We start from the raw sequence: 23,143 nt of genomic DNA on the forward strand, positions 1-23,143 counted from the left end.
CCCCTCCACTCCCCATCCCGCCCCACGCCGAGCCACCTGGCTGCTGCTGACTGAACCCTTCTCACCGCCGAGTCCCGCAGCCCTGTGCGCATTAGAGACTCTTCATCACGGGGATGCCCCGCGGCGAGCAGCTCTTGGGGGTAATGTGTGGGGGTGTGTCTGTGTGCGTCACCCCCGATCCCGTGCCTCCCATTGGAGGAATAGCATGTGCCCCCTTTCGTGGAAAAAGATCTGGCGTTTCCTCTCGGAGGTCGGCTCTGCCTTCCGCATCACTCGTCCCGCGCCACGCTCTCATCCAAGGAGGGCAGGGTCTCTGGGCCGAGCCCCCCGCCGCCGCCGTGCACGCTGGAGAAAGACACCATGGTGTGGAGGAGCATCAGAACCAGCACGCACAGCCGGATCCTGCTGCTGCCCAGGCGAGACCCTGCGGAGACCGGCAGCAAGGACGGGGAGTGGTGGTACTGGTGGTGGTGGTAGAGATGGTAGTGGTTCTGCCGCTGGTGATGGAGGTGGGGGTCGTGGCGGTGGTAATGGAGCAACTCTGACGCCGTGGATTTGGGGGATGTGTCGGAGCTGCTGTCCGGGGGGTGGTCGCAGGAGTCCCATTGCACCTCGCAGCACTTGGCCTCCTCCTCGGGCAGCTGACTCTCCAGCAGCCCTGTGGGAAGACCTGGGTCAGTGTGGTGGCACGGAGGGGACCCAGCCCAGGAACCTCCTCCTCCCTCCCTCCCAAAGAGACTTCAAGACCATAAAGCTCTACGGGCACCCCTGTGAGGTGCACCTCCATCCCTCGCAGCCCCGCTGTTCTTACCCGTGCAGATGAAGCCAGGCAAGCCTCCATAGATCAGCTCGTCGTTGTCCGGTAACACAAACGGGCACCTGGTCTGCACCTCCAGGCAGTATTGCTTGCATGGGATCCGGTGTCGGCACTGTTGTTGCGTCACGTTGAAATACTCGGAGCACAGCCAGGCCTTGTAGACAGCCTAGAGAAAGTCACCAAGAAGGATGCGTCACTCCCCAGCACCCGGCAGCCCCAGAGATGCAGAGAGCTGGGTTAGCAGGAAGAGGGCCCCAATCTCACTTGGAAGTTCTTGTCGGCACGTCTGGGCTGCTTACTGAGCTAACCACCAACTAAAGGAGAACTTGAGAGGCTGCAGAGCTCATCTAATGAAATAAAAATCACCACGCAAGTGAACCAACCACGCGGCACCAGGCACGGGATGGGCAGGGATGTGCCGAGCTGCTGGTGCCCTCCCTGTGGAGCCGCCCATCTTTTGGGCATGTCTGAGTTCTCTGCCTGCTGGAAAAGCCACTCACAAGCACACAGTCGTGCCCACCTCAGTGCCTGCTGTAGCTGCAGAGACGTGGGGCCGGGCACAGCCCTATGGCCGCAGTGCAGAGCTCAGCCCCACATCTCCCAGGCACTGGGCACAGGGGGAAGAGCCCATCTGCACTGGAGAAGAGCTCTGAGCAGTGAGCTTCCTCAGGCCGCACCTCCCCAGCATTTCCAGCTCATCCACAAACATATCATTTAGCAACAAAATGAAGGTCACATTAATGACCACATCCAACTTCCTTTGAAACCAACTAGAAAGGGCTCCCCGCCATTCAAAGGGAATGAATCTCCCTCCTGAGCGTGCTGGGATAAACCCCATGCCCCTCCTTCCAGCTGGATTTTTATTTTCTGGAGGCGTTAAAAACATCTCTTCTTTGTTTCCCCATGTTTTCCATAGATCCTTATCATTGTCTGTTTGGACCATAGTAGTGTCTCAGGATTAATGCTGGTTGGGAAATTCTTGGCAAGTTCTTTCTATTGCTTTTCACCCCCCTCTCCCCCCCCACCTTTTTTTTTTTTTTTTTCCTGGAAAATGCCAATTCATGAAAACTAGAATTTTCATGGAAGCGTGCTTTGCTGAAACTTTCATCAGAACAAATTTACTGGGGGCCAGGAGGCAATACATGGAGCAGGCAATAGCCCTGTGGCCAGGGCTTCAGCTGGGAAGTGGAGCTCCAGCTGCAGCCCTGCTTTTTCTCTCTGGCCCTCTGGATGTTAATTATTTAGACAAAGTGGAACAGCTCCAGAGGAGGGACTGGCTGTAATCAGCCCACGAGGACACGGCCAGGAGGGAGAGCTCAGAGCTCTGCTTCTGGATCTGCATCTGCCTGAGCTCATTCTCTGGGGCCGAGGAGGAGGGGAGATGGGCAGTGAGCCCATCCCCAACCCCACCACCTCCTCCTTCTCCTGAACCTCCTTCTCCATGGCTCGGACATGGACTTAAAGGGCTGCAGACCGGGTTCTGTAAGGCTGCAGATAAGCTATTATAGGACTGCAGGTAAGGATAACCAGCCTGCATTCCTCAGGGCCGGCGCTGGGCAGCGGGGAGCCGGGAGGACGAGGCCCAGGGAAGCACATCGCACTGAGCTGCCCCGCGGTGCTCAGCAGGCACGTGGGTTCTGCTCAGAGAAAGGAGCGCCTAGCACTGCTGCAGCGCGACCTCGGCGAGACACAGCAGACCGTTAAGCATTTCGGCAGGTAACGATACGTTAAATGAGGCAGGAAGGAGAACGCGAGAAAGCATCCACTGGCCAGACAGGACAGGACGAGACAGACGATCCGTAAGGTCCAATCTAAGCCACCCTATGACCCCGCAGCTCGGCAAGTCCCCACTTCTGCCCCACAGCCTTGACGTGTGGGCGCAGGCGGGCACGCAGTCCGCATCAGATGCGCGACTCCGGCGCTCCGTCCCGCCGACGGCTCGGCGCCGTGCAGCCCGGCCGGGCGCGTTCCCCTTTTCCCCGTTAGGGGGCACGGGCGGCACGCACTGCGCTCCGCGGGCACGGAGCGGGCGAGTCCGGGGAACCGGGGGCAGCGGGCATCGGCCCGGCTGTCAGAGCAACAGGAAGAAAAGGCAGCGAGAGCAGCAGCCTTATGAAATGCATCCCCTGCCACAGAACCGCCCCAGTCAAAGCTTTTCGGTCCGTTATGCGCTCGGGACTCGATTTCTGACCTTCTAAAATAAACCCGTTATTGGGGCTGTCATCTGAGGTAGGGGCTTGGGCTGCACGTATAGGAGGTGCTGCTCCTTCCCTGCTGAGGATGAGTCGCCCAGAGGCACACCGGTGGGCTGAGGAGCAGCTGAGGGATGTGTGAGGGCTGTGGGGCCGGCCAGGCGCTCAGTGCCCCACACTACATCCAGCCAGGCTGAGTGCTGGGCAGCTGCAGGGCTTGGGGCCTGACAGCCAGCATAGATCAGATGCTCCAAATGGCTGGGATGAGTTCTCCTGAAAGCCACAGCCTTTCTGGGGTTACAAACAGGATGTGCCGACTGCACCATGAGCAGCCGAGCTGCACACAGTGTGTGTTAGTGCATGATCTATGAATATATGGATGTTACAATTAAGAAATGTATAAGAAAGTCATGCTAAACGTGTTATCATACTAAAGAAGAATGGATGGAAAGCTTACCCATGTCCTGAGCTCACCGAGAAGACTCCAAGAGGAGCAATCTCCAGCAGAGATCCTTCCCCACTGGCAGTCAGCTCCTAAATGGGGTCCAGGAGAGGTGCAGCCAGGCTCCACCCCTTCCAGTAGCACAGAATGCCTTCACCTGTGCTCCCAGGGCTGACTCATGGCTCACCCCAGGTGCTCAATCCGAGGTTCAGGCCGTGATTCAGCAGTTCTCATACTGTTAGGTAAAGCTCATGAGATGTCTCAGGGCAAAAGAGGGTGGTGAGGCACTGTTCACGGGTTGCCCAAGGAGGCTGTGGATGCCCCATCCCTGCAGGCATTCGAGGCCAGGCTGGACATAGCTCTGGGCAGCCTGCTCTGCTGGTTGGCGACCTGCACACAGCAGGGGGTTGGAACCAGAATGGTCACTGTGGTCCTTTTCATCCCAGGCCATTCTATGACTGTATGATTCTATGAAAAGTGAGCCTGGAAGACAGCAGATAAAGCCTGAGACGCCAGGACTAAAAGCACAGATCCGCTGCCAGACAACTCACCACTTGCTTTTTGTGAGCGATCTTTTGGGCTTTTCCCCTGAAGCCAGCCTGCCAACAACACAGCACAGAAAGCCACTGAAGCCTCTCTTGCACACTCCCTTCCACGCTCCATGGTTACAAATAATAAATAGCAAAAGCACAGCTCATATCCAGCACGCTGCATTACGCTGAGATCCTGCTGAAGCGTTCGCCAGCCGCGCACACAGCAGCAAACCATCGCCTCCACCCCCATACAGTGCAGGAACAGGAAAGGGACCAAACTGCACATGCAGTGCACGGCCCACACGTGGCCTGCTCTGCTCTGGGAGGACCACATCACCCTGCTGCCATCCCCAGGGGGGTCCCCACTGCCCCCATGGGATTTAGCCCCACTGCTGAGGAGCTGCTCCTGCTGCCGGCAGTTATCTCGATGCCTGCAAGTTCTCCTCGTTACTTGACCTACATTTTCCCATCCAAAAGTTCATTCCCTTCAATCATCCCATAAATCATCCCTCTCCCTCCTCTGTGTTTACACATTTCTAATATTTGCAGATGTATCACACTCCCCGTTTAGTCATAACTTAGGCGAGCCTGACTGATTTACTGTCACATTTCTTCCCTCCCTTTCATCATCCGTGTCTCTTTCCTGTACTGCTGCTCAGAAGCACTGACCACCCCAGCTGTGAGCAGACAGGACCCACCGACCACACTGCCCCCTAAGCAGCACTACCCCAGCCCTGACCATGCTAGGAGAGAAGGAAAAGCAGCTCCACTCAAACCCATGGTCTCCTCCAGACCATCCTCCAGCCTCCACATGGCCACGAGTCACCCAGGGGCACACCGGTGGGCTGGGGAGCAGCTGAGGGATGTGTGAGGTCCATGCAGGATGCACGTGGGATCAGCCAGGCTGATCTCTACCTCCAGCCAGGCTGAGCGTTGGGCATTTCCAGGATTTGGTGCATGCCAACAGGAAGGCTCCAGCATCTTTCCATCAACGCCACGGCTCCCTGCGCTAAGCACTGAGCTTACAGCTCAGGTTTTCAGCAGCTTTCGATACCTCTGGGCTTATCTCATGCAGCCTGCTTCCTCTTGCTCTTCTAATAGACTTGTGAGAATTTAGGACAGGTGGAGATTTATTCTCTGCTTGACTCACCACGGAGAGCTCGCCCATTTTTCCCTGTCCTCTCGTTTCTGTAGGCAGCAAGTTGGGCTGTGGTGGGTGTTTCTTCCATTCTGCTTTTGCTTTTGGCCGATCTCCAGCCCATCCAAGTGAATACAAGCGATCTGGTCTCCCAGAAGTTCAGAGCACTGCCTGGATGACCATGAAAGGACACGGAGCTCTGCTGCTGAGGAAAGGGGCAAGCACCCGACGCCCCATTTATAGGCAGTGAGGAAGGTGAGCTTACCTGCGTGCACTCAAATCCTGGAGGTGCACAAGAACCCCCCCAAAAGAGGTTGTTGTGCACAACAACATTGTTGTTGTCTCCCTTTCCCTGAGAATTTCCACGCAAAACCAGATAATGGTTCGTTTGTTTGTTTTGAAATAATCTGATAGGTTTTGATGTCAGTGTTTTGCCAACAGCAGTGAGGGCTGTTGGACTATCCCAGCTACGTTTGGGAGGACCAACGCAGGGATGGAGGAGCATCCCTGGCACTCACCCGGATAATGGCTGTAATTAACCCAACAAGCAGCTGCTCTCCCACCAGAGCAGGACACGGAGCTGGAGATGAGCCCTGGGAAATTCTGCTTGTGGCTCAAAATCTGCTTCTCCACACAGGGATTTGCAGACCGAAGGGGAGGGAGACAACGAGGGCAGGGAAAAAAGCAGGAAATCCGTCTGCAAATCTATCTTGCCCTGCAAAGACAAGGCAGACCTGCTGCCATCGCTGTGCCTGAGTGAGGCAGTGTGTCCCTGTGCAGGTGAGCAGGTGCTGCCCTCCTGCTGCACAGGAGGCCGGCACGGAGTGGCTGCAATCAGCTCTTCTGCCAGCTGCAGGCAAATTGGGGGCTCGGAGAAACCACGCCTGAGTTTAGAGCTTGGCAAAGCTGCTCAGAGCAGCACTTAATCACAGTAATATTGGGCAGTGCTGGGAGAAGGCACCGAGGTCAGCTCTGCAGAACAATCCAGGAGCGCTGGGGTGGATCTGCTCTGCACGCTGCTCTGCGCTCGTGCCCTTCCTCCTCCTCCTCCTCACTGCTGGTGCCACTGAGCTCATGGCAGCTGTCTGTCTCTGGGGCCACAAAAACAGCAGCAGTGCCACTGCACCCAGAGCCAGCAGGTCGTGCCTGCGGTGCCCCACGTCCCCATCCTGAAGATGGAGCTGCCCGCGCCGGAGGAGCCGCTCTCAGCACTCGCCTTTCCACCAAGGCCTGCCATGAGCATCTGGAGTGGCTGCGCCTCATTAATCTTGGACACAGGGAAATGAGTACTGCTAATGAGCCGCTTGGGCACCTCTCCAAGCTCTGGCACATCAGGCTGCAGCGGGGGAAGCAGGGCTCGGCAGGGGGAGAGAAGAGCCCCCTGGATGGCAGAGGATTAAGGGAATGCTCGCTAGCGGCCGGCCAGGAGTCACAAACACAGCCTGCAATGTCCAATTAGCGCTGTATTCAATTACCGCTGCCTGCAATTCTGACATTAACGATGTCGAGCTTTTTAAGCAGCGTTGTATTTTTTTCTCATTAGCCCTGCTATAGGCTGTGCTCACATCATATCGGGAACAGCTGTTTTTTCGGTAACTTTGATATTCCCGGAGCTGTGTCGTGGCCGCGTTAGCCTGGCTCTGCCACATTCACAAGCTCTGCTTTGGGGTGGGAGGGGGGGAACTGAAAACACAACTTTGTGCAGTTTCTTTCTTTTCTTCATGCTGTTTTTTATGGTGTTTTCCCGTGCCTGGTGCTGACAGTGCTGGAGCCAAGCATCCTCTGTCTCATCCAGGGCGGCGGCACCATGAAGGAGAGCCATGCGCACCCCAGGAGCAGACCTCACCCTGGCCTCACCACCCCAGGATTACCCCGCAGCACTGTCAGTCTGCTCCCAGCACTGCTGACCTTCGTGACTGCAGGAAGAAACACGCTTTTAGCATCTTCACTTGAATGCCCAGTTCTTGGAATAAAGAAGCTAGCATAAAGCCCTTTCTTTTATAGATGATACAGCCTCCCTAGTAAGAAACCCTCCTCAGAGCAAGCCAGAGACACAAGTGGCCCCCTGAGCTCATCTCTTTCAAAACTCAAAGAAAGCAGCTTTTCAGCACGACCTCCATGCACCTCCACTGCTTGGAGAAATCCTCCCTCCGCACCGCAGATCAGATGCAGACACGTGGACAGGGGAATAGCAACCCCTGGATCTCTGCACATGCATGCACGCATTTGACCATTGTGGGGATGCTGGGAAAGGGGAAAACGTGGGGCTTAGGTTGTCTGGTTCACCCAAAGAGAAAGACATGAGAAGGACAGACCTGAGGCCATACGTAGCACTGATGCTGCAGGATGCATCCCGTGCAGGGCAGCACTGAAATCCCCTCGGCTCAGCCCCAGCTCAGCAACAACGAACTGAGCACAGAGCAGCGCTTCAGCCCACGCTCATCCCAGCAAATGAGGGATCACTCTTATTTGCAGTCTGTATCAGAACAGGAAGCATCCCCTGGCAATGCGGCTGGGTGTGCACTTTGGGGACATAGCCCTGGGTACCTCAACCACCTCAACCTTACGGTACGGCTCCTTAACATCACCACTGGATGACGGGAGAGGCAGCAGCCCCTGCACTGACAGCAGGCAGCCCGGTGCAGGAACCGGGCAGCATGGGACCTCAGACCACTGCTCCTCCATCACAGCCCCCAGTTTGCCCAGCACAGCCTTGCCACGGTGGCCCCGCTGTCACCAGGGTCTGGCCATGTGCCTCTGCTTTTGATACCACCCCGCTTCTTCAGACCACTCTGAATGCCACGAAACAACATTGCCATTTAATTAGTCAATGCCACCTTGGGGTAGACGTGTCCTTCCTCCCAGTGGGGACTCGATGGGGTGGAAGAGCTCCCGAGAGTGGAGACCCCAGTCTGTGCCATGCCTCTGTGATGCCGGCGGAGCGCTTGGTGCCCGCAGCCAGCTCCGTCCCCTCTGCCCACGCTCGGGCAGCGTCTGGGACAAAGTGGCCCCAGTCTTGGTGGGCTGCCTGCAGGCAGTGCTGTAAAACAAATGTATTGAACGCAAACAAAATGCACACTGAGTCTTATAGAAGCAGGCCCCATTGTGCTGCAGGACGCGGGGAGCAGACAGGCGCTGTCCTGAGAAACTTCAGATGCACATGAACCCGAGAGCAAAGGCAGAAGGCAGCAGCGCTCCCACGCAGCAAGAGGGGCAGCCGTAAATCCTGGCAGCTGCTTTCTGTCCCCTTTTAGAAGGAGTTTGGCCGGGCTTGAGAGGGGAGAGGGGCAGCAAGGCAGCATGGCCTGGGGAGCGTGAAGGTATGTGTGGGAAGGGGATGGAGGTGGGCAGCAGGCAGGGACGTGCAGTTGGTGGCCAGCGAGTGGGGACTGGGCTGTCTGGAGCCAAGACGGGGCATCCTCAGGCCTGTAGGGATGGAGGGATGGGAACACTGGGATGGATGGCACTGCGTGCACCAGGTGTGCCGAATGCTGCAGTGCTCCCCAGCCAAACCACTGCTCCCTGGGCACATCTGCACCGTCACCCGGGGGGGGGGACAGGACATCACTGCATCCCCCCTGCTTGGCTGCCCCGCAGCTGATCAGCACCGACACACCGGGACACACGCGGGAGCCCGCTGATCCTCACTGGGATTCCCCACCACTTGGGCACCCAGGCACAGACCCTGGCATCCAGCAGGCACCGTCCCTATTGACAACAACCATCCACAAAGCCCGACTCCAGGGACGAACAGACCAACATCACAGCAAGGCCCAGACGTGCAATGAAGTTACCCCGGCGCACAGCCGCTGCCTCCCTGAGCAGCTCTCCCTGCTGCAGCTGCTGGGGAAGCGCTGGGGAGCTGCAGCCTCGCTGCTGGCTGGCTGATTAGTGACAAAGTGATTAAAGACAGTTATGGAGATGAAGATGATGATGATGGCAGAGTCGGGACAGATGGAAAAAATCGGGTGCCCGCCGTCTATTAGGAGCGCTTGAGGAATTCACCCCCATTAGATACTGCTGCAGCTGGGATTCAAAAGCAGATTAAACATTTATACAGATAATGAGAACATCCTGTTACATTAGATAGGATATAAAAAAATAAGGGCTAGACACTTCAGTGCCACACACGACAAATTATCCACGGCAGGCTGCAGCCAGGAGAAGTCTCTCCGGCACAGAGGGGTCTCCTCGGCTCACCAGGCTCACCCTGGCCTTGCTCAGGAGCTTGATGGTGTTGAGCACCCTGCATGGCCCAACTGCTGTGCCCCTTGCTGTGATGCAAGACGGGTTTTAAGGCACACACCACCCACATGCAGAGAACCAGACTGCACAGCGCCGTGTGAAGATTCATTACCTCCTGTGATTAACGGCGGTGCCACCCCAGGGAGCACTGGGGAGAGAAGTCCTGCAAGATGCCACCGAGGCCAAGACCACAACCAGCTCCAGCACCTTCATCACTGTGCAGGAGAACCGCCCGTTAATTGCATGCACTGATGCTGCCCAGCAAGGAGTTGCTGCAAACTGGTGGGGATCCACAAAAAAAGCACTGCTGCACGTGGCATCAGCGACACAGCAAGGACCTCCCCAGTAGGAGACATCCCCCAAAGCACCCAGGGCTGGGATGTAAGCTGGAGGCCGTGGCTTATCCCCCCACTCAAGTTCTCGCAGCATTTTCCCATTCCTAGCTGCCCCTGCCCAGTACCCATTTACCAGCTGCTCTGAGAGGCTGCCGTGCAGAGATGTCAGCTGTGATGCCAAGCACGTGCCTTCCTCCTCGGGGATGCGTGGGGCAGGTGGTGCTTCCTTCCCCAGCAGCACCGCGATGCTCACCGGGCAGAGATCTGCAATGCACGAACCCTGCTAGGGGATGCCACTGCCACATCGGCAAAAGCCCAGGGAAGAGAGAAGGGGAAGGGGAGCAGGGCCCGCGGGCAGGCAGGGTCGGCTCCTTCCCACCCAAGCAGCCTCCGTGTCTCATTCACAGATTCGCTGTCCCTTAGTCATTGCCCTTCAAACGACAGCGGAGCCCTGCTTCCTCCGTGCAGAGCCACGCATGAGCCGCATCCTAATGGCATCCCGGTGACAGCCCAGGTGCATCCTGCCTGCTGCCAGCACAGGAAAACCCCGCGGGCATCGCCGCCACGGAGCCCCGCTGCCTTTGGGGCTTCACGCCCTGCCATGAGCTCCCGCACCAGGCGCAGTGCCTCGGGGTGCCAGAGCGCATCGGGGCTGCACGAGGCAGCGTAACACCGCCAGGTCCCCTCGTCTGCAGCGACAGCACGTCCTGCTGCCTGTCACACAGCCCCAGCATGAGGTGGCCCCGCTCCAGCCCAGCAGCTCGCCAGCACGCAGCCTGCCGGCACCGGGCACGTTCTGCTGAGCTCACCGCCCGCTGCCCGCAGCCCAGCAGCAGCTCACACGCCGGATGCTCTCCAAAGCCATCGCCTCCAGCTGCCGGAGGCTCGGGGAGCTGCTCCAGCCTCGCCCCACATGTCCTGCTTGGAGGCGCAGGGCTGCTCGGCACCACGGCACGCGTCTGCAGCACGCAGGCACTGGAGCAGTGCTGGCACCTGCGTCACTTGTAGCTGCCCGGTGACGGCCGATGGAGAGACGGAGCTCTCACCCTCCCATGCACCATTTGCTAACCCGGCTGGTGCTGCACAAAGTCTGGCTGCGGTCAGAAACTTGGATCGGTTTTCTTTCCTTTTTCCTTTCTGCCCTGTGGGATTCACCAGCAAAATGCCCCCTTTGCACGACACGACAGCCCATTCATTTTCTGCCTCTCCCGTTTTACTTGCAGAAGTCCCTGCCCATCTCTGATGTGAGTTTTCAAGGGTCTTGCATGAGGTGTATGAACCGTGCCTCGGTTGCTGCAACTGCACACCAACTGCTCGCCAACTGCACGCTCCTTTGGTTCAGATTCCTTCTTTTTAATCACATCGTGGTGCAGGGCTGAAAGAGATTACCTCTGTTTATAGGGGATGGGCGTGCAGGGCTGCGCTGCATGCTCGGCTAAGCCCGCACATATGGCCTCTGCTAAAATTGCCAATTTAAGTACTGCACTGATCCACTGCTTATTTGGGATTTTTTTTTTTGTTCACCTCATGAAATGTGAGTAATGCCGTCACCAGCAAAGAGCAGTTCTGGGGAAGAGACACCACTTTTCCTTTTGTTTTCAGCTACCCAGGGTCATGGCTGTCAGCACACCTCTCAGGGCACCTCAGACCCCTCCTGCTGCAGGTGGCTGCTGCAGCCCCTGCTCCCATGCCTCCACTCTGACCCCCTGTGCCAGAGCAAGAAAACAGCGGGGCAGAAGTGCAGCTGAGCCAGGCCATCCCCACGCCGCGTCCCGGCTGAGGAGACCAAACTCCATCTCTCATTGCAATGCCTGAAAACCTGGGGGGGAGAGGGGGGTTGTTAAAGCTGTGTCCTGCTCCCTAGCTGATAATGAGGAAATTATGGGGACGGAGCCAGGGCTGCAGGGTGATGCAGTGCCAGCCCCGCACTCAGAGAAGCCCCGCTAATCTAATCTGCCTTGAGATGCTACAGGTCCTGCCCAGGCGGCTGCCCGGCATCGCCCAGCAGCTCCCGCCTGTCAGGCTTTCTCCCTCTGCAGCTTTGTTTCTCGCAGCTTAATGAGTCCCTAGTTCGCCAGGCTCCATCCCATAGATCTTTATTTGCCCTAACGAGGGTGGGGATGCGTGCTTTTCGGAGTGCTCTCCGGGCGGCGATTGGCTGCGTCGGGCAGCACACGCGCAGTGCCACCGCCTTTAAAGCAACAAACATCTCATTTCACGGCAGCTCAGCGAGAGGCAGCGCTGCATTCTGTCTATCCAGAAAGACAAGAAAACAAGGGGAAAAAAAATCAGCCTGAAGGATCCCACGGGACGGCGGCTCAAAGCAGCAGGGGATTCCCCCTGCACTGCATCCTGCAAAGATGGAGCGGATCGCTCGCGTGCGCAAACGCTCCCGGTGCCCCGGGCGTCCCCAGGGGGATGCGGCCACAGCACCCACCGTGCTTGTGGGTCTCCAGCTGCCAGAGCCCTTCTGAGCACAGCCACCGTGTGCGCAGAGCCCCTCCTGCCCCGCAGCCACAAAGGGTACGAGACAAGCAGGAGGAGGGCAGCAGAACTGACACGCTCACCCAAAACACGGGGAGCCTCCAGGTGTCTGAGCGGCACCTGCACCACTTCAGTTAAAGCAGCACAGCCCACGTCCCCACGCTGGTTCACTGTCTCCCAGTTCCCCAGTGCTGCTCTCTGAGCTGTGCTGCTCCCTGGGGACATCACTGCTGGGGAGGACTTGGCCCTGCAGCGGGACAGCGGCTGAGGGGTGCACAGGTGAGCAGGATGGAGCTGCTGGCATCCCATCTTCCAGCCCCTGCTGTGGAGCAGGAAGGTATGAATGGAGGCAGGGTCAGATTGTTGGCCACCTCCCTGTTGTATTTTTCTCCTCTCGCTTTTTGCCGTCACTGACCCGTGCATTCTGCCACCATTGGGCAGCAGCTCTCTGCTGTTGCTGTACGCAGGCATTCACTCCAGCAGCACACGGCCAAAAGCAGCATCAGAAAACGCAATATTATTCAGTGCTTGGGCAGAGGTTGCAAAGCCTGGCTGTTTCAAAGTCCCGCCAGGCAATGCTGCCAGCCCAGCCCTGCTGAGCCACGAGGAAACAGGGCCAGAACGCACCAAACTGAGTCTGGACCCACGCATACAGAGAGGGCAGGGCTGAGCTTTCCACTGCTGAAAGCCCCCAGGCAACTCAGTGCAGACAGAAGCACCTCAAACCAGCGGCCTGATGCTCACCAGATGCTGAAAAGAGAGGGAGAGCCGAGAGATTGCGTGGGCAATTGCAAAATTCAGGCATGGGAAATTCCCTGCATCTTGCACGGGTGAGTGCTCACAGGTTGCACGTGCTGCTCACACCCTCCTGTTGCTGCCCAGAGCTGTGCTCGCAGATGCTGCAAGGAGGAGAGTGTGTGTGACAGCGGGTGAGTCGGGAGCTGCCTTCAGCTCTGCATCTCCCAAGCTCGCTTCCTGCTTTCTCATTGAGGATGCTCAGCCCACGGACACCGAAGGAAAACTCATCCGAGCCAGGCTCTGTTTCTAGTGCTCTGGAGTCAGTGAGAACCCCTCCTTACCATAGACAAGGTCTATTTTCTCTTTCTGATCACTGCTCTCGAGGTCTCTGTACCAGGGAGGTCCATCCTGGGGAGCAGGAGTAGGGAGCTCTGCCGAAACCCCACCTCATACATCGTGTTCAGGCTCCTTCTGCTCTCCTAAAAAGCCAACCTCTTCTCACCATCCTTTAATGCCAGTGGAATAACACTGGGTGAAGGAACTGCCCAGTGGAACCACTGGTGCCAGCTCGGTTTGTACACAAGCTTGCCCACGTCCCCATGCCCCTGGGCATGCTCAGGCACCTTGCAGAACCTGCTCCATCCCTCCAATCTCCTCCTGCACCCCGCTGAGCCCACTGGGCACCATTGGCACCCACGTGGCACGAGGTACATTGCCTCCTTTGCTGCCAGGAGCGGAGCAGCAACACCAAACCCTTTGGTGCAAGTGGAGTACTAAGGAGCTGCAAAACCACAGGGAGAAGTTCAGTAAGCAGATTGCAATTACCTGGCTTGGCACCAGCCCAGCATGCTAACACCAGCTGCCTCCCAACAACGGCTCCATGCAGGAGGTGCTGAGAAGCCCAGCAGCACCACACGGCCATGCCCTCGGTGAAAGGCACCACCCCCAGCAGGTCTGTGCTTCCCCAGGAGAAAACACTGCTCCAGGAGCTGCTGTGCAGCTCCATGTGTCCCTTGACATGCTCCAGGCAAGGGGCAGCCCCATCCCACTCCCAGGGATGCTGTGCCTGCAGCCCTCTGGGGTGACGCACACACACAGTGCCTTGCTATGGCACTCCTGCTGCTCCCAGATGCTGCAGGTTAATTACTGGGACCGCTGAGCTTCCTGGAGACAGCACTGAAGGGAGGGGAAGGGAGAGGAACGCCCAAGAGGAGCAACATCTAGCCCATGAGATGCTAGGAAAGCAGCGCTGTGACTTTAGGAAAATGGGCTGCCCTGCAGACCTCTGCTCTGCTGACAACAAGGCGATGCCTGCGAGACTTGGGCTCTGCCACCTTCTACAGGTGCAGCAGGGCATGGAGATGGGGCCACACGTTGGGGTACAGCCCCAAAGGCAGGGCTGGTGATACCTGCCCCAGAGCGAGCTCCCGGCCCCCTGTACCATGCATCCTGGGCTGGGGCAGCGGGCGATGCTGGGTGACACCAACCAGTCCAACCCCCAGGACAAGGGGGTGAGGTGCTGGGAGATGTCTGAGCACCCACTGTGCCCATGGGGAGGGGGCTCCACTCTGTGGTTCATCTCGGGTCAGTGCCATCTGTACATCCTGTACAGCAGTGCACAGGGAAGGCCCTGCGCTGCCCCAGCGCTCTGTGCAGGCCAGAGGCAGAGGTGAGAAGTCCCACGCCTGATTTACTCAACCTGCATGCGTTGCTGAGGTCTGCAATGTGTGTGTGTGAGAGTGGGTGGGTGAGAGGGGAAGCTCAGCACTGTGCCACGTCCCAAGGCTCCAGTCCCACACTGTGGATTTAGGGGCCAGTATGGGGACATGAGGGCCCGGAGCTCCAGCACCCCATGCTGCTACAGCTAGGACCTCTGCCCGGTGCCCCATCCCTTCCCCTTCCCCCTCCCCACGATCCCGGCCCGTTTCACCCAGCCGCACCGCAGAGAGCCCTGGCAACGTGGCAGGGCCCCGCTCCTACCTTGCAGTCTCTGATGCAGGACCTGACCGAGTACTCGTCCGACTGCAGGTACTTCTCCAGCAAGAGGTCGAACTCCTCGTATTTTTCCTGAGCGTGTTGGTCCAGGCGCTGGTAGGCCTGCACGCAGCTGCTGCACGCCTCCCCGCCCAGCGCGCCCGCCGCCGCCGCCACCAGATCCACCATCAGGTTCTCCACGCTGCAATCCAAGCTGTCCGGGCCTCCCATTTCCCGCAGCAGGTCCCAGATCGTGTAAGTATCACAAAAGGAGAGGTTGAAGTTCCTAAAGTACGCCTGTAAGAAGTTCCTCTTGGAGGAGGGCGAGGAGAAGAGGGCGGTGGCGGGCGGCGAGCGCAGCGGCACGCCGGCGAAGGAGCCCAGCAGGCGCTGCAGGGAGTGCAGCCGGGCGCACGCCGAGTCCAGGTCCGCGCGGGCTGCGGGGCACGGCGCGGGGCCCGGCGCGCGGCTCAGGTTGCCCAGGAACGCCTCGCAGCTGCCGGCGGGCGGCTCCTGCAGCGCTCGGGCCGTTCGGCCCCGCGGCCTCCCCGCGCCGCTCCGCTCCCGCGCGCGCAGCTTGGCCCCGGCGCAGAGCCACAGATGGTCGGAGAGGAGCACGGTGAAGAAGAGGAGGGAGGCCAGCGAGAGGCGCCATTTCTGCGCCCGCTCGGGGTCGGCCACGGGTTTGTCGCTGCGGCGCGGCGCGCAGCACACCGCCCCGCCGCCGGCGCCCCCGCGGGGGTACATCCAGGCGCCGCGGATCATGCCGCGGGGGCGGCGCGGGGGTCCTGCGGCCGCGCTGCCGCCAATGTCACCTGCGGCCGCCGCGCCGCCGCCGCTCCGCCGCCGCCTCCATGCCCGCGCCTACAGGCCGCCGCCGGCCGTGGCATGGTGCGGCGGGAGGAGGAGGAGGAGGAGGAGGAGGAGGAGGAGGAGGAGGAGGAGGCGGCGCCGGCTCGGCCCCGCTCCCGGCTCCGCTCCCGGCCCCGCTCCCGGCCCCGGCCCGCCGCGCGGGGGCATGCCCCGGCCCCGCTCTCACTCGGCTTTCCGCTTCCCCGTGGGCTGCGCCAACCCGCCGGCCCCTCCGCCGCACCCACCGCCGGGCCCCATTGCCCTCAGTCTGTCGCCATCTTCGGCCGCGCCGCCAACACCTTGAGGAGCCGCGCAGCCCTGCGCCTGCGCGCCCGCGCGGCCCCCCCGCCGCCCGCCGCCCATTCACTGCCCGCCGGCCCCGCGCGGCCCCGCAGCGCCCGGAGCGGCGCCGGCCGGCAGGTGCCGTGGTGCTGAAGGACAGCTCCGCGCCGCCGCTTCCCGCCCGCCCTCCCGGGGCGCCCCGCACGGCCCGGCCGCGGACACGGCTGTGACACGGGCCGAGCGCTGCGCACCCCCTGCCCGCCCTGGGAGGAGCCCATCCCCGAGCGCTGGGTTTCCGGGCAGCGCTGAAGAAGCGTCGAAGCTAACGGGAGAGGGGGGGGGGGGTCACTCGCTGCGCCCCCGGCCCTGCCAGCACGCCGTCTGCGGGCTGGTGGAACGCGAGGCTCGTGCGGCCGGCTATCGGCTTCCCCGGGGACGGAAACGAACGGCGCTGTGCCACGAGCCCCGCTGGCGGAGCCGCTCCCAGACTCCACCGTACACAAACCCATCCTCACCCTCGGGCGCTAACCTGGCTGTGGGAACTGGTTCAAGTGTTCCTATTTATGGGGTTTTCATCAAGCTCTGTCCCCAGATGAACTAACACAGCACGCCCAGCGGCGCCAGCAGCCCTTGAGCAGCGGAGGGGCTGGCGCTGTCCCTGTTCGTTGCAGGGGAGCTGGACCAGGTGACCTTTAAAGGACCCTTCAAACTCCAACGACTCTACGATTCTGCAGTTCTCTGCTGGCTGCCTGGGGTCTCCCAACTGGCTGGGGCACGTGGGATTCTGCAGGGATGGATGAGCATAGGGCTGCCTCTCACCTGCCCCATACCCAGCAGCTCAATCCAGGCAAATTCCCTTCTAAAGCTCTGGGTTTTGGGTTTTCCAGCTTCTGCCCCGGCTGCTCTCTTCTTTCTTTCTCTCCTTTCCTCCCCTGGAGGACAACAAGCACTGTGTCAGGAGGGGAACCGAGGAGGAGAAAGCTGCCCCACAGGGCCTCTTGTCACCTGGATCCCAGTGTGCATTAACCATCAGGTCCAGCGTGCCCAGGCTGCGTGCGCTCTTACAGGTAGCTGTGCTCCAGCTGAGGCACTGAGGTGAGAAAATAGCTGGGGAAGAGCCAAGAGAGGTTTTACAGCCGGAACGAGCAAATGGCAAACATCACTGAGAGTGATGTAGGCAAAGCTGCAGGCCAGGCTGGAGGATGGGCTGTAGCGTGAGTGTCTGTGGCACTTGCAGAGCACTACAGAGCCCATGGCACAGCTTCTCTCTGACTCTCCCCTCTCCTCCCTTCCTGCTCCTCCAGCTGGGCAGGAGACGCTGGAATAGATGGAATAGTGGAGTTCCTTGAAGGCTATCATACCCCAAGAGATGCTGCTGATAGCAGAGTGCTCCACATACTTGCTTTGGGCACTGTGGCAGTTGGTGGAGCACAGAGGAACATGACCACATATCCCATGCCAGCACTTCTCTCTGCAGGAGCCATGGCAAGGGAGAGTCCTGCACCCAGCTGATCCCAGGCTCTGCTAAGGGTCAGCTGGCTGCTAATAAAAGTTCCTCACGTTGGGTGCTATTTGGGTCAGCAGAGTGGATGTGTTTTCTTTTCTGTGTTCAGCTTCTTCCCAGACCAGAGGACTCTGCATCCCTTTGGACGCTCGAGATGGGTGCATGTGGGCTGAATGCAAGCAGAAGGACAAGCAGCAGGAAGGGCTTCCAGGGGAGGAAAGCCCTGGCAAAGAAACCCAGGTCAGCCCCGATCTTCACATCTCTGCCCAGGCACATCTTGCTCCAGGCTTTGGTGGGAGCTCACAGCACCTCTCCTTGCTGGGAGCAGTCCTGCTGCAGAGCCTGCTGAGCATCACCGAGCAGAGATAAGGCTGCACAAACACGGCCCTGTTTGACGAAGGGGCCGTTTCCAGGGTGCAGGGCTATTTCCCCTGGGAGTTTCCCCTTGCTGGGAAAACATTAACTGCTCCTCCCAGCCCCTGCTCTTTTATTGCAAAAAATAATGGTTTACACACAGCCCTTGTGAGCAAAAGGGTCCGATTGCTCAGCCTTCCTTGGACTTCTCTGCATTTACCGCCGATGCTGTTTTCCAAGGGCCAATACCAGCATTTCTCTTACACCAGGCAGAGATGCAAAGGCTCAGTTTTCTTAGCAGTCGCCTCTTACTGCGCACAGCCAATCTGGGCGTGTGTAAGGAGATGGGATGAAACTTCGAATGCTGATTTACTGGTTTCTACTACAGGGGCACCAAAGGTACACGGGGCCATGCCTGTAATACAGGGAAACAATTTCTGATTGAAATCAGCTGAATTAGAGATGGCTGTTCTGGGCCCTGAACTGCCAGGAGAACAGCATAAGCCAGGGCATGCCCTAATTTCTGTGAGAGCCCTGGTTTTGTTTGGCCCCAGAGGAGAACTTGGACAGGAGAATCACTGCTGTCCCATTCCTGTGGGCAGGGGGGGCTCAGGCTGTGCCACTTGTATACACGTGAACCCCCGCTCCTTGAGCCCATTCCTGCACTGCCCCTTGTGCACCCTCCCCAGTTGGTGGCAGGGAGCAGACACCAGTAGGATGCATGGGGGGCTGTATCTCACGTGAGAAATGCATCTCACCTGGAGCTCTTAGCTGACTGGAGCAGCAGCAGCTGTAACAATCAGCCCTGTTTCTCACCAGCCCATAGATGTGAGGGTGGCCAAGCTGCAGATGAGTAGGACTGAGGAGGGCTGCGGGGCCCTCTGCTCTCCATGCACCCCGCCACCTTGCCAGCTGCCTTGGGCACTTTCCAATTCTTTCTCTGACATTTCTTATCTCCTGGAAGAGACCAGCACGAATGCACTTTACAAGGGTCCTTACACAAACTCCAGGGTGAGAAATTTGATCCTTGTCCAATTTCTAGTTTCAAACATGCCCCACCACCCTCAGCATCCCATCGGGGCAGCATCCCTTTGTGTTACTGTCTATCCCACAGGGGCAGCCCAGTGCAGCTCCCCCGGCCCAGGCAGGCTGCAGCCCCATGCTGCTCCCAGCTGTGAGCACTGGGAGCGAGGGAGGGGAGCAGGGAGCAGGTTTTACAGCCCACAAAAGCAGATGTTGCTAATTGAGCCTTTGAGCTGCGTGCCAAGCCGTGGCATGGAGGCTCTGCCCGGGTTTCAGAACGGCTGCCAGGTCGCTGGCTTTGAAGACGGTGGGGGTGGGAGAGGGGCTGGTGAGGGGGGGCTGTGAGTGGAGATCGCGTTCGGCATGCAGGGCTGGGAATGCACATCCGGTGGGGCAGAGCTCCTCGTATCCGGGCCTCGGCCACGGCCGGGCTGGGACGGGGCAACGCCGCGGTGGTGGAACGCAGGCGGAAGCAGCAGCAGCGCTCCGCTTTCCGGGTCCTTTCTGGGTCCAGCCGAGCGTGCAGCCCAGCAGGGAGGCATCGCCCTTTTCCAAGGCAACCTCTGCGGAAGCGATGCCGAGCCAGCAGGGAAATCCAGCATGGAAATCCAGCAGGGATGGCCGCCCCCCCAGCAGGGCGAGGCTCCCGGCCCCGCGCCGCGGATGCCAGGCGGGCACCCAGCGCCCGGCCGAGCGCAGCCCCGCGCGACCCCGTCCCGCTGCTGCCCCCTCGTGGTCGCGCTCCGCCCCTGCACAGCGACGTCGCCGGGCATCGGGGAGGCCGGCAGGGCCGGAGGGATCACCCGGCTCGGTTTGTCTTCCTTCTTCTTCCCAAAAAACCCTTCGTCTCTGGGTCTTAGAGGCGGTACTGCGAGACCCGCCCCGTGCTGAGCCCCTGCCAGCACCGCTGTGAATAGGGGAGCCCCGGAGAGGCAGCAGCTGCGAGCAATACGAGCTCTGCCAGCTCGCTTTGTGCTATGAAAACACTGCGTCCTGCACCCCCCTGAGGTACCAGAGGTAGAGGATGAACAAAAGCAAAGGTTGAAAAGGTGGGGGCAGAATCAAAAAGGGTGGACGTACCAGAAAAAGAGTAGAGGCTGGAAAAGAGTGGAGGGTGCATTAAAATGTACAGGTAAAAAAAATATATGTATATAAATTGAACGGGTGGCCTGGAAGAGATGAGAGGCTGAAAAAAAGGTTAGAGGCCAAAAAAAAAAAAAAAAAAAAAAAAAGGGTGAGATGCTCAAAAAAAGGGGGGAGGGTGGAAAAGCAAAAAGCAGAGAGGCTGAGTAATGGGGGAGTCCTATAAGAGAGGGGAGGACACAGAAGTGTAGGAGGCTTAAAAGTGTCAGGAGACCAGAAAGAGTGGGGTTCCAAATGGGGCTGGGATGCCGGCAGGTAACGAAAGGCTAAAAAAAAAAGACCCCACAACCATCCCCAACCATCGACGCTCAGGAAAACCGGGGACTGAAAGGGAGCGGGAGGTTGAGAAGCGGAGGTCGGGCTCCGCAGGGCCTGGTCTGTAATTTCCGTTTCTCTTTCCCCGCCCGGCCCCGCCGTGCCATAGAGCCGGGCGGGCGCTAGAGGACAGCCGAGCTCCACGGAACGGCCGCCAGGAGCCCGCAGCCCCGAGCATCGCCGCTGCCCCGAAGCCGCCCCGCGGGGCTCACGCGTCTCCCAGACCCAGAAGTGGATGGGCTGGGGCTGCTTGCAAACACAGCGCCAGGTGAGCGATGGAAAAGGAGGAACGGGGGGAGATTTGGTGCTTCTGCATGCGTGTGGGGTTGAGATTTGCTTTATTCAAATCCAGAACTGGGAGTGTTACTCTAAGGAAGCTGTTGAGAAGGTTCCCACTCACGGCTCTGCCCCGGGCTGCTGCTGTTGCATAGTAAATATGGGAAATGCTTCATTTCTCCTTCGTTTCAGGTCAGACAGGGTGGGGTGGGCACCTTCGGGCTGCAGAGCTGCAGCAGGTCCTGCTGCTGGGAGCTGCTGCCTGCTTTGAAATCAAGGAAGAAGAAATGGAGATGGGGAATCCCAGGCGTGGTGGTGCACCTGGAGCCTCCACGTCGCTGCTGGAGCGTGGCTCTCCCAAATGCACTCATGCCCAATATCCCCACGAGGAGGGGATCCCTGGGGGGTGACCCCAAGGCACAGAACCACAGTCCAGGAAACCGTAGCAGGATAAAAAAATGCTACAGCACCAGGCACAGCGTGAGAGGCACCCCGTGCAGAAGTGCCCTCTCCTGTGCCTGCTGTGCTGAGGAACCCTGCAGGCAAAAGGGCCTCCGGCTGCAAGGCCTGACGGGGGCTGGGGGGGCCTCCATAGGCGGGGGTTGGGGTGCGTGGGGTGAAAGGAGCAGCTGTGTTTACTTTCCATCTGCTGGAGGGAACAACAGGGGATTTTTGTGTGTGTGTGTTTTATTCCCTTTTCTTCTTCTTCTTCTTTTTTTTTTTTTTTTCCCCTTCTTTTTGGAGGCTTTGTGTGTCCTTCACCAGCAAGAAAACATCATGTAAACATCCGCTGTTCTACCAGGAAGGGAGCACGGATGTGGGGCTGTCGGGATGCTCAAGGATTCCTGCCTCCCTCCCAGCACACACCTGGGGCCAGGTGGCAGCAGAGGCTGTGCTGTCCCCTCCCAGTGACCTAGAGGGACCCGTGCTCAGGCAGCTCCCCCGGGTCCCTTGGGATGAGGGATGCAGGGGGCAGCAGGACGCAGACTTTTGCTCTGTGAACATCTCTGATCGCTGTGCCTGTGCAAGGGGGGGAGGGGGCACAGGTGCTGCCTCTGCCAAGGCTCAATCAGCGGGTTTGTTCCAAGCTGTGGCCAGCCTGATTGATGTGGGCAGCCTCTGCTGGGACGCTGATTTCAGAGCCTGCAGCTGAGAGCAAATTTCTGGCTATTATGCACTGAAAATAGTTTGGGTTGTGGCGGAATTATCTGTGTCCAGGGGAACGGAGCAGTGCCTGGGTGGGACCAGTGCCCACGGCTGGCAGTGGGACTGCAGGTGTCTGAGGGCTGTGGCACAGATCTGTGGCTCAGCAGCACGGCAGCATCGGGGGAGGTGGGTCCTGAGTGTCTCCTGCCAGGAGGAGAGGAAGAATCCGACTTGGAGGAAATATTACCCTCCGACCCCTGTGCTCAGGCCGGCTGTTGAGCCATTTAACACCCTGAGAGGCTGAGGAAGCCTGTGGTCAGGCAGTGCTGCTCTCCAGCTGCCTCCTGCAGAGGGGCAGGGGCTGCGGTGCTGCCAGGCTGGGCAAGGACAACCGTGTGCCCGGACGTGCTGAGCTGCTCTCAGTTGTCCCACAGCACCGCTGCAGCCATCAGGGCAACGCCACCAGGGCAATACTGGAGAGAGCATCCCCGTTTTGGGGTGTTGGGGGCTGGGATGGGGCCGTGGGGCCGTTCAGCTGCCAGCCCTGCAGCCCCAGCACCCAGCCAGGCGCAGCGGCGGCGGCGGATTTGCTTTGTTTACTCTGCAACTTTGGCTCTGGCTGGAGTTTGTTAAGGGGTCAGGCTGATTGGGTTGTTTTCCTGCACTTTACAATTTCCTATGTGGTACTTTAATAGACGTGAGGGCGCCTACAGCTACAGAGAGGCACTTTATTTTATTTTCGAAATGGAGGTAAATAAAGAAATAAATGCACCCAGCCACCACCTCCCCCCCCTTAACGCCTTGCTATCTCTCTGCAGCCCCTTCCCCAGCTTCCTCTGGCTTGGGGGAACCTCTTTTCAACCGACCGCAATATATATTTTAACGAGGGTTGTTAATTAGCCCCGGCCCCAGCCTGCTGTGTGGAGCAGCGTGGCAGCAGCTCTCTCCTGGGTGCACAGTGTGAGCCAAGGATGCCCTGCATCACTGAAGTCTCTTCAAGGAGGAGAGGTTTCAATGGGATGAGGCAGAAGGACCTGGAAGGACAGGTGGGGACAGCAGTGCGGAGGATGCCAGCACCGGGGCAATGTGCTCCTGTTGTGGTGCATTTAATCGGGGTCCAAGAACGGAGATGATGTTTTCTGCTGCTCTTCTCATCCCTACGAGCAGGCAGAGCACAGCCCTGTGTCTGGGGTGGCCACGCAGTGTTGGCATCGCAGCAGCAGTGACGTGGCCCCTTGGTGACACCTGGCACTTGGTGGCATCCTGGGCAGGGCATGGGGACCTGCCACTGATGCTGGGCATTGCACAAACTGCAGGGCCGTGCTTGATAAGGTGCCAGCGGTGCCTTTC

General features: G+C 59.1%; 1 protein-coding gene across 1 annotated transcript; it reads right to left on the minus strand.

The window, feature by feature from the left end:
• Window positions 1–269: 269 nt before the first annotated feature.
• Window positions 270–15,663, minus strand: NALF2 (NALCN channel auxiliary factor 2; the record flags this gene model as incomplete). Its single annotated transcript, XM_079541959.1, has 3 exons — window positions 270–658; window positions 812–983; window positions 14,905–15,663. The coding sequence occupies 3 exons, from the start codon at window positions 15,661–15,663 to the stop codon at window positions 270–272; spliced, it is 1,320 nt and encodes a 439-aa protein (XP_079398085.1).
• Window positions 15,664–23,143: the final 7,480 nt, after the last annotated feature.

This window comes from Tetrao urogallus (assembly GCF_951394365.1).
Source record: "Tetrao urogallus genome assembly, chromosome: 13".
NCBI classification, from domain to species: domain Eukaryota; kingdom Metazoa; phylum Chordata; class Aves; order Galliformes; family Phasianidae; genus Tetrao; species Tetrao urogallus.